General features: G+C 35.3%; 1 protein-coding gene across 1 annotated transcript in view; it reads left to right on the forward strand.

Moving 5' to 3' along the window:
• LOC133189861 (uncharacterized) overlaps window positions 1-12,071 on the forward strand; it is a 64,672-nt gene that overhangs the window by 36,318 nt on the left and 16,283 nt on the right. The window contains exon 3 of the mRNA XM_061325255.1: window positions 9,103-9,226. Within this exon, the coding sequence (XP_061181239.1) occupies window positions 9,103-9,226 (124 nt within the window). The remainder of the gene's footprint in view (window positions 1-9,102; window positions 9,227-12,071) is intronic.

Consider the following 12,071-nt stretch of genomic DNA (forward strand, 5'->3'; position numbering starts at 1 on the left):
GGAAACTACTCAAAACTAGTTAACGACTTCAAAACCACTCGACAGAGTGTGAGGCGGTTCCTTATTTGCTATGCATGATCGGGTTGTGCTTGACTAACATTTTTTTTCATATTAAATGCAGCATCGTAATGTTTTCGTGTACAATTTATAATAAATAAAAGTGAATTAAATACTTTATCGTTTTTTCTATGATTTTATCTACCCTATTCTTGTCTCTATTAACGTTCTCGGAAACCAAGACACACCGAAAAATGTGTTAGGATTCTGTGCTATTTTCTGAAATCAAGCCCTTAAAATCATTTTTTATTAATGTAATAGTTTTTGGGAGAAATGCAACAACAACAAAAATCAAAAAAAAAAAAAAAAAAAAAAAAAAAATTACGGACTAAATTGTCAATTTGAAAGCGGACATGTTAAAATGTAAACGCCTCTCAATCACTAGAAAGAAATAAGTAAAAGCGATGTATATATAAATAATATGTGTTGGTTTACACTCATCTGACCAACCCAAGATGTTATCGCCAATATAACATACTGTCAAAAAGTTCGATCGCCACATTTTCGCATGGAATTTTCAGTTTAATACACGTAATCAAAAAACAATCTGGATATATTTTTTTTTATAGAAACACTACAGTTCTTGTCATGGTCTCGTTATCTAGACTGACGTCTTTCTATACTTTCGTTATTTACTCTAAAACATTTGAATATTTCGATCAAGTATTGTCATCACACGTGCACAGGTAAAAACTTAAGCTGTGTACATTGAACTGTATCTAATCCCATTAGTCCATATATGCCTACATTTACACGTGTATCTACAGTTTGCTGTCTTAAACAGTAAGTCTACAACAATGAACCAGTTTTAATCGGCAGATAAACAGAATTCTATGTGCAGTCAGCTTTTCTTCTAGATCTTATAAAAAAAGTTGAGTGTGACAGGGAAACAAATGGGGGGGGGGGGGGGGGGGGTTAGCGCCCGGCATGGGCAAATTATTCATTTTCAAAGTTTTTGAGGACATGCATGGCTGCATATTATTCATTTTCTACATAATTGAAACCGGACTATTTATTTCTAACATTCTGACATATTATTTATTTCGGAAATCTGTCTTGAAGTCAATATAAATTACAGGTAAACTTCGTTATCTCGACATCGACGGGACCATCGGAAAATGTCGAGATATCCGAGGTGTCGAGATATCAGAGTTGAGACTTGACGTCTTAGATTTCACTGCATAGCAAAACAGACAAGCTTATTATATGTACATGACTTTAATATAGACAGTAGCTCAACATATTTCAGAATTTCCTTTATTTTTATTAAAAATCTAAGAAGTTATTTTAAAAATCTTGTTTATAAAACGTGTTCTTTATCGAAAGCTTTCTAAATTCACAAAGTTTCAGCTTAAAGTTACATCATTCGCGTGTAACTTGCCTTTTTGTCAGAACAGGATACGAAATGCGCTCTATAAATTTCGAACCGTATAAAGTCGACATACGATATACGGAAAAAGTTTAAATGTGGATTATTTTTTTCTTATTTAATTCAGGAAAAATGTACATTAAAATTATTTTTTAAAGAGATTTGTGTATCTAAACTAACGTAGTGATGTTACAGATGCATGAATTACGGCTGATTCTGTCAATCGTGTCGTTAATTGGATTGTTTCCTGTTGAATACATTTTAAGTACAAAATATCATTTATACATCTTTTAATTAATTCCTTAGTTTGAATTATTCAGTGTGTTTGTTATTCATTGAAATTTAGTTGCCTTCTTCAAATTTAAAAGTTATGTTAGATTCCCATATAAAAACCGTTTGTACACTTACGCGGAATCGTGTAGATTTAGCAATGTTATTACCCAAGAACATTAAGCAAATAACTTCTAAAAGACGCCGAGGGGGCTTGGGATTCACCTACAAACACAATCAATGGAATTAATTTAACAACGTGCAGTCAAAACATGGGTGGGAAAGGTGTGAAATTTTGACGACGTCGAGATACCCGGAGTCGTCCGTGCGTGACGAGTGACCCTATCTGACAAACAGTTAGGTTCAGTAGAGCAGAAAATTGCCGATGTCGACATATACCAGGTAAAATTTGCTATTGGGACTGTAAATATACGTCGGGATAACCCGGGTTGTCGACATTACCGATGTCGACATATCAGAGTTTTTGCAAATCACTTCTATAGTAAATACTGCCGGGACCGCGGAAGGACGTCGACATATCCCAGGTTGTCGACATATCCGATGTCGAGATACCGAAGTTTACCTGTATATACATTTATACATTGTAGATGGAATTGTAGCTGTCTTAACCGTTTTCGTGATTGTAACCCTTTCGAAATGCGATTTAACACATTGATGGAAAATTTATGCAAAAAGGAAAACAATTACGCGCACAAAAAATGAAGTAATATTTTGCACTAATTGTGTGCACTTCTACCGATTACTTTTCAATGTATTTTTCCTAGTGAGCCATACACCAAAGAAATCTATGTAAAAAGAAAATTATAACTCCTCGCAAATAAAAAATGAAAAAAATAACTTACCTTTTTTATTATTTGTCTGATAATTCGGTCAAGAGAAAAAATGTTTTTGTTTGGTTTTTTTTTTGTTTTTTTTTTTAGTTTTTTGTTTTGTTTTGTTTTGTTTTTGTTTTTTAATGTGTTTTTTTTTTAATGAAGCAACAGTAACAAGAACGTAAACAGAATGGTAGACGAAATGAAAGCATGAGGGATTTATAAAATCAAACTCTTTTGTTTGAAAGTGTGATAATTGAATATTTAAAATAATAATTGTATTCAATTAGGAAATTAAAAAAAAAAACCAGATGCACGTTTATTCTTTTAAAAATACACAGAAAGGCCTATATGGCGACGCAACCAAAATATTTTTTTCATCCTTGTTATCCTTGTCATCCAGTGTTTGTTGATATGTTCGATTTATTTCCAAGTTATTGAACCATAAGGCGATAGTGTACAAAATAAGATAATAAATAGACAACTAAAATTATTTATTTTAAAATTTGAAAGTAGTTCAAAGAGAAAGTAAATTAAAAAAAGATACAGTTAATAAGACGACTAGTTACACGTAATAACGAAAATATAGCTGTAAAAAGGAAATATTTATAACAGCTTTAACTTAAAAAAAACTTATTAATAAATGCTTGCGACACCGTCCTTCCATTTACATATATAAAATAAAGATATTTTATCTTCATAAAGAAATAAACGACTTAATGAAATAGCCAATCATAAACTAAAGTGTACAGGCTCCGCCCACTTAATTTACATACCGTTCACCAAAGCGTACCGTTCACAAAACGAACCGTTCCGTGCAAGAAGCGTACCGTACCGTGCACAAAGCGAACCGTACCGTACACAAAGCGTACCGTTCCGTGCAAGAAGCGTACCGTACCGTGCACAAAGCGAACCGTACCGTACACAAAGCGTACCGTTCCGTGCAAGAAGCGAACCGTACCGTACACAAAACGAAACGAACCGTACCGTGCAAGTGGTGTAGTAGCACGTTTTAGGGTCTGTATGTTCTTTTTAAAACACACTAAAATACTTCTGTTTCTCATAAAAATTATAAAGATAAATGGATGTGCAACTTATCTTGCCAAAATAACACTTTGAGTATGTAGAATGAAAGCCAGCTTGATCTCGCTGTACTTACTGATATGACATCATTTCTTAGTTTGACACGCAGTTTCTCTGTACTTGAGGCGTGGATCAAGCTTTTATCATAGTTTGTAAAAATAAAAATAAATACGAAACAAGCTTATTTGGATCAAAATAAAGACATATTCTAAAATATATTAATCCACATTTTATTGCCAAACTAATTAATAATGTGTAGACCTTATATATAGCCGTAGGGAGCACATTTGTACAGTAACGTGCTAGAATGAGGGGTCCAGCCCCTTGAAAATATCAAAAGTTCAATGATATCCGCTTCACTATAAATTCTTAATTTTTGAACACGTGTAGCTATTATTCCTACTATTTTGAAAAGTGCTGGGAGCTGGTTGTACATTGTTTATATATTCTGTAATGTAACATTAGTCCAGTGCGTATTACATCTTTGTCTGGAGTTTATAGAAAGACCTCTAAATTTTACACAATTCCTGAGCATCAGGAAGTTGCTCCCAGCACTTTTCATGTTAAGGAATTTGTCTCAAACAAAACAGAATAAATTTTATAGCGGAAAGATGCCCGTATATTGTTGAACTTTTACGATCTTTGTAGTGGTATATGTATGTTCTAATTTTAAACCTGTCACGTGACAAACAGCTGATGTAAGCGATGTCGCTTTGGCTGAACTCAGCCGAGACCCGATTTATACAAGTGCAAACCCCATAAATCACATTCATCAAAACTAATGCTGTTAAAAATATATTAAAATTGTATTCATTTTCTAAGAATATACTAAGGCGTATATTTCATGGGCGTCCTTAACCTAGCTGCATATTTTAAAATTCAACCCCCCCCCCCCTCTTTTCAATACTGAACTGATTTGTGCTTTTGCCTAGCCTATGTTCTCAGGTGAGCGATGGGGGGGGGGGGTTTGCTTGTCAATTTTTTGGGAGGCTGCTCCCCCCCCCCCCTTTCAAAAGCACAGGCCTATCAAAAGCATAATTTTGGCTCTTCAAAAGGCAAATACTGTCTTTTAGACAGGCATATTATTGCCTTTTAAAAAGGCGTAGGAACACCTTTTGGAAAGGTGTAATAATGCCTTTTGAAAATGTATAATTGAGCTTTTAAGAAAGGCATAATAACACCTTTTCGAATGGTGTTATAATGCTTTTAAGAAAGGCATTATAACGCCTTAAAAAAATTTCTTCATAGATTGATCCCAATAGGTTTTCGTAGATTAGTATTAAGAGATATGAAAAAAAAATTTATGCATTTTATACAAGTTGATATATTCCCTGAAAGTTTGACATTGATATCTCTTGTCATTCTTGAGATTATCAGCGGACAAAATGTCATTAGCTCACCTGAGCTGAAAGCTCAAGTGAGCTTTTCTGATCACATTTTGTCCGTAGTCCGTCTGTCCGTCTGTCCGTCTGTCCGTCCGTCTGTAAACTTTTCACATTTTCGACTTCTTCTCCAGAACCACTGGGCCATTTTCAACCAAACTTGCCACAAAGCATCCTTGGAAGAAGGGGGTTCAAGTTTGTTCAAATGAAGGGCCATGCCCTCTTCCAAGGGGAGATAATTAAGAATAAGTGAAAATTTGGTGTCTTTTTTTAAAAATCTTCTTCTCAAGAACCATTGGGCCAGAGAAGTTGAAACTTATGGGAAACCTTCATTACATAGTGTAGATTCAAGTTTGTTCAAATCATGACCCCCCGGGGTCGGGTGGGGCCACAATGGGGGATCAAAGTTTTACATAGGAATATACAGGAAAATTCTTTAAAAATCTTTTTCTCAAGAACAACAAAGCCACAATTAGTCATATTGATATGAAATCATCCTCAGGTAGTGTAGATTTAAGTTTGTTCAAATCATGACCCCCGGGGGTAGGGTGGGGCCACAATGGGGGATCAAAGTTTTACATAGGAATACATAGGAAAATTCTTTAAAAATCTTCTTCTCAAGAACAGCAAAGCCATGATTTGTCATATTGATATGAAATCATCCTCAGGTAGTGTAGATTTAAGTTTGTTCAAATCATGACCCCCGAGGGTAGGGTGGGGCCACAATGGGGGATCAAAGTTTTACATAGGAATACATAGGAAAATTCTTTAAAAATCTTCTTCTCAAGAACAACAAAGCCATGATTTGTCATATTGATATGAAATCATCCTCAGGTAGTGTAGATTTAAGTTTGTTCAAATCATGACCCCCAGGGGTAGGGTGGGGCCACAATGGGGGATCAAAGTTTTACATAGGAATACATAGGAAAATTCTTTAAAAATCTTCTTCTCAAGAACAGCAAAGCCATGATTTGTCATATTGATATGAAATCATCCTCAGGTAGTGTAGATTTAAGTTTGTTCAAATCATGACCCCCGAGGGTAGGGTGGGGCCACAATGGGGGATCAAAGTTTTACATAGGAATACATAGGAAAATTCTTTAAAAATCTTCTTCTCAAGAACAACAAAGCCACAATTAGTCATATTGATATGAAATCATCCTCAGGTAATGTAGATTCAAGTTTGTTCAAATCATGACCCCCGGGGGTAGGGTGGGGCCACAATGGGGGATCAAAGTTTTACATAGGAATACATAGGAAAATTCTTTAAAAATCTTCTTCTCAAGAACAGCAAAGCCATGATTTGTCATATTGATATGAAATCATCCTCAGGTAGTGTAGATTTAAGTTTGTTCAAATCATGACCCCCGAGGGTAGGGTGGGGCCACAATGGGGGATCAAAGTTTTACATAGGAATACATAGGAAAATTCTTTAAAAATCTTCTTCTCAAGAACAACAAAGCCACAATTAGTCATATTGATATGAAATCATCCTCAGGTAATGTAGATTCAAGTTTGTTCAAATCATGACCCCCGGGGGTAGGGTGGGGCCACAATGGGGGATCAAAGTTTTACATAGGAATACATAGGAAAATTCTTTAAAAATCTTCTTCTCAAGAACAACAAAGCCACAATTAGTCATATTGATATGAAATCATCCTCAGGTAGTGTAGATTTAAGTTTGTTCAAATCATGACCCCCGGGGGTAGGGTGGGGCCACAATGGGGGATCAAAGTTTTACATAGGAATATATAGGAAAATTCTTTAAAAATCTTTTTCTCAAGAACAACAAAGCCACAATTAGTCATTTTGATATGGAATCATCCTCAGGTAATGTAGATTCAAGTTTGTTCAAATCATGACCCCCGGGGGTAGGGTGGGGCCACAATAGGGGATCAAAGTTTTACATAGGAATATATAGGAAAATTCTTTAAAAATCTTTTTCTCAAGAACAACAAAGCCACAATTAGTCATTTTGATATGAAATCATCCTCAGGTAATGTAGATTCAAGTTTGTTCAAATCATGACCCCCGGGGGTAGGGTGGGGCCACAATAGGGGATCAAAGTTTTACATAGGAATATATAGGAAAATTCTTTAAAAATTTTCTTCTCAAGAACAACAAAGCCACAATTAGTCATTTTGATATGAAATCATCCTCAGGTAATGTAGATTCAAGTTTGTTCAAATCATGACCCCCGGGGGTAGGGTGGGGCCACAATAGGGGATCAAAGTTTTACATAGGAATATATAGGAAAATTCTTTAAAAATTTTCTTCTCAAGAACAACAAAGCCACAATTAGTCATATTGATATGGAATCATCCTTAGGTAGTGTAGATTCAAATTTGTCGAAATCAAGACCCCCGGGGGTAGGGTGGGTCCACAATAGGGGATCAAAGTTTTACATAGGAATAAATAGGAAAAATCTTTTAAAATCTTTTCAAGAACAGGAAAGCCGTGATTAGTCATTTTGATATTGAAGCATCCCCAAGTATTGTAGATTCAAGTTTGTTCAAGGCATCCTCCAGTAGTAGGGTGGGGCCATAATCGGGGATCAAAGTTTAACAAAAGAATATATATAAGAAATATCTTCTTCTCAAGAACAACAAAGCCATAATTAGTCATATTGATATGGAAGCATCCTTAGGTAGTGTATATTCAAGTTTGTTCAAATCTTGAACCCCCCCTCCCTTCCTTCCCCCCAGGGTAGGATGGCAGACATCTTTAAAATTCTGTTTCAAGAACAGCAAAACCATGATTAGTTATATGAATATAGAAGCATCCTCAGAAAGTTTAGATTTAATTTCATTCAAAACATGGCAAATGGGGATAGGTTATGCCTAGAACAGTTGATCAAAGCTTTACATATGAATATATAGAAGAAGAAATCTGCTGACAAAGAACAGCAGGGCCATATTGACTCAGGTGAGCGTTGTGGCCCATGGGTCTCTTGTTTTAAATTCAGAAAATGGTCTGTAACTTGGCACCAGAAGTAAATTTCCAAATTTTTTCTCAGATGGATCAAGTTCATGTTACGACACATCTTTCCTGAAAATTTCATGTAAATCTGTCCAATAGTCTTTGAGAAATTGCGTGCACAAATTTAGTCAAAAATATAATAAATAAAAATAATAAGAAGAAGAAACAGTAGAATCACTATAGGTCTTCCGTTGAAAAGGGAAGACCTAAATAAATGATGATAATAATAAGAAACAGTAGAATCAATATAAGTCTTCCGTGAAGACAGAAGACCTTAACTAGATGAGATCTCGTTGCGAGCAATGAGTAGGTCTTCCATCCGATTTTTCAATAAGATGAGATATGATTTTGACTATGATCTTTGTTAAAAGATAATAATGTATAAACTTCCCTAATTAGATTTCATTCTTTTGATTTATATAATTCCTAGAAAATTTCTAGGAATTTTGTTTTTCCACCTTCCTACCAACCCAAATTTTATACGCCTGTCTAAAGATAGGACATATTATGTTATGCTCATGTCCGTCCATCCAGCTGTCTGTCTCTTAGCTTTTTCATGTCTGGCTCATAACTTTAATGCTATTTGGCCTAGAATTATCAAACTCTGTCAGCTGATACATCTTGGGTAGAAGGTGTGTCACTCTGACCTTAAATTAAAATGCTATGGCAAAATATGGGGAAAAAACTAATAGACATAGAATCATCAAACTTGGCCAATTTATGCATCTTAGGTACAAGGTTTGTTGCAACCTATTTCAAAGTCACTGTGACCTTTGATTTAAGTGAAAGTTTAAAAAAAAATCTCACTCAGTTTTAAAGAAACTATTCAAGATATTTGCATCAAACTTCATACACTAATACAAATTTTCATCTTGAACAACTAATAAACCATAGGTGGGGTATCCATTTCCTATGGACATCAGGGTTGACCCTAAGAATTGAAATAGAAGGGGACATTTAAAAAGTAAAAGTGGAACTGGGGTTCCTCCCTTACTGGGGGGTTTAGGAGGAAATCCGAAATAACTGGGGGATTACATCATTATAGGCAGGGAAATTCCCTGGCCCCTGGGTCTTAGAGACCACCCTGGGACATATTTTAAGTTTCAGATATTTTTTTGATCAATTTCAGGCTTGGTGATAATCGCAAAGCACATATTAGTATCGGAAAACAGGAGGTTGTATCTATTCCAGATCTGCGATTCATACGATACCCAAAGCATACTCTTGGAACATTACTAGTAATGCTCACAGAGGTAAAATAAGAAAATTTTATGTTGTAGTTATTATTTACATATACCTATTGCTATCTGTTTTTTAGTTCACCTGAGCTGAAAGCTCAAGTGAGTTTTTCTGATCACATTTTGTCTGTAGTCCATCTGTCTGTCTGTCCGTCTGTAAACTTTTCACTTTTCGACTTCTTCTCCAGAACCACTGGGCCAATTTCAACCAAACTTGCCACAAAGCATCTTTGGGTGAAGGGGGTTCAAGTTTGTTCAAATGAAGGGTCACATCCTCTTTCAAGGGGAGATAATTAGGAATTAGTAAAAATTTGGTGTTATCTTTTAAGAATCTTCTTCTCAAGAACCATTGGGCCAGAAAAGTTGAAACTTAAGTGAAACCTTCATTACATAGTGTAGATTCAAATTTGTTCAAATCATGACCCCCAGGTGTAGGGTGGGGCCACAATGGGGGATCAAAGTTTTACATAAGAATATATAGGAAAAATCTTCAAAAATCTTCTTCTCAAGAACAGCAAAGCCCTGATTGGTCATATTTATATGGAAGCATCCTCTGGCAGTGAAGATTCAAGTTTGTTCAAATCATGACCCTTGGGGTTAGGGCAGGGCCACAATAGGGGATCAAAGTTTTACATAGTAATATATAGAAAAAAATCTTCATTTCAAAACAACAAAGCCACAATTAGTCATATTGATATGGAATCATCGTCAGGTAGTGTAGATTCAAGTTTGTTCAAAGCATGACCCCTGGGGTAGGGTGGGGCCACAATGTAGGATCAAAGTTTTACATAGGAATATAAAGAAAAAAATCTTTTCAAGAACAGGAAAGCCATAATTTGTCATGTTGATATGGAAGCATCCCCAGGTATTGTAGATTCAAGTTTGTTCAAGGCATCCTCCAGTAGTAGGCTTGGGCCATAATTAGGGACCAAAGTTTTTCAAAAGAACATATAAAGGAAAAATCTTTAAAAATCTTCTTCTCAAGAACAACAAAGCCATGATGAGTCATATTAATATGGAAGCATCCTAAGGTAGTGTAGATTCAAGTTTGTTCAAATCATGACCCTTGGGGTTAGGGCAGGGTCACAATAGGGGATCAAAGTTTTACATAGTAATATTTAGAAAAAAAATCTTCATTTCAAGAACAACAAAGCCACAATTAGTCATATTGATATGGAATCATCGTCAGGTAGTGTAGATTCAAGTTTGTTCAAAGCATGACCCCTGGGGTAGGGTGGGGCCACAATGTAGGATCAAAGTTTTACATAGGAATATAAAGAAAAAATCTTTTCAAGAACAGGAAAGCCATAATTTGTCATGTTGATATGGAAGCATCCTCAGGTATTGTAGATTCAAGTTTGTTCAAGGCATCCTCCAGTAGTAGGCTTGGGCCATTATTAGGGATCAAAGTTTTTCAAAAGAACATATAAAGGAAAAATCTTTAAAAATCTTCTTCTCAAGAACAACAAAGCCATGATGAGTCATATTAATATGGAAGCATCCTAAGGTAGTGTAGATTCAAGTTTGTTCAAATCATGACAGGCGATCAAAGATTTCATATGAATATAAAGGAGAAGAAATCTGCTGATGAAGAACAACAACAGGGATATATTGACTCAGGTGAGTGTTGTGGCCCATGGGTCTCGTGTTTATCTTTCAGACATCCATTGTTCATTGTTTGTCATAAACTTTTGAATTTTCTAGCTCACCTGAGCTGAAAGCTCAAGTAAGCTTTTCTGATCACATGGCATCCATCAGTCTGTCTATCTGTTTGTCCCTCTGTAAATTTTTCACATTTTTAACTTATTCTCAAGAACCACTGGGCCAATTTTTACCATATTAGTACAAAGCATTCCTGGTTGAAGGAGATTCTAAATTGTTAAAATTGAGAGCTAATCAAGAAAAGGCAAAAATAGGTTGGGGTCATTAAAAATTCTTCTCAAGAACCACTGCACCAGAAAAGCTGCAACTTAAGTGGAAGCTTCCTGAGGTAGTGTAAATTCTAAATTGTTCAAATTTTGGCCCCCAGGGTTAAGGTGGGGCCACAATAGGGAATCAAAGTTTTACATTAAAATATATAGAAAAAATCTTTTAAAATCTTCTTCTCAATTACCATTGGACCAGAAAAGCTATGAGTTATTAGGAAGCTTTCTGAGGTAGTGTAGATTCTAAATTGTTCAAATCATGGCCCCTGGGCTTAGGTTGGGGCCACAATAGGGAATCAAAGTTTTACATTGAAAATAATAGGAAAAGTCTTTAAAAAATTTTTTCTCAGGAACCAATGGACGAGGAAAGCTGAAACTTACATGTATGTGCAAGCTTCCTGAGGTAGTGTAGATTCTGAGTTGTTCAAATCATGACCCCAGGGGATAGGGAGGGGCCACAATAGAGAATCAAGGTTTTACATTAAAATATATAAGAAAAAATCTTTAAAAATCTTCTTCTCAAATACCATTGGACCAGAAAAACTATAAGTTAATGGAAGCATCCTGAGGTAGTGTAGATTCTAAATTGTTCAAATCATGACCCCAAGAGAAAGGGTGCAGCCACAATAGGGAATCAAAGTTTTACATTTAAATTTAAAGGAAAAATCTTATAAAATCTTCTAAATTACCAATGGACTAGAAAAGCTATAAGTTATAAGGAAGCTTTCTGAGATAGTGTAGATTCTAAATTGATCAAACCATGGCCCCTGGGGTTAGGATGGGGCCACAATTGGGAATCAAAGTTTTATTTTGAAATATATAGGAAAAATCTTTAAAAATTATTTTCCCAAGAACCATTAGACCAGGAAAGCTGAAACTTATGTGGAATCTCTCTGAGTTTGCATAGATTGTAAATTGTCTCAAATCCATGATGA

The sequence above is a fragment of the Saccostrea echinata genome, unplaced genomic scaffold (genome assembly GCF_033153115.1).
Source record: "Saccostrea echinata isolate AGI-Se365-2 ecotype Australia unplaced genomic scaffold, CSIRO_AGI_Sech_v1 ptg000020l, whole genome shotgun sequence".
NCBI classification, from domain to species: Eukaryota; Metazoa; Mollusca; class Bivalvia; order Ostreida; family Ostreidae; genus Saccostrea; species Saccostrea echinata.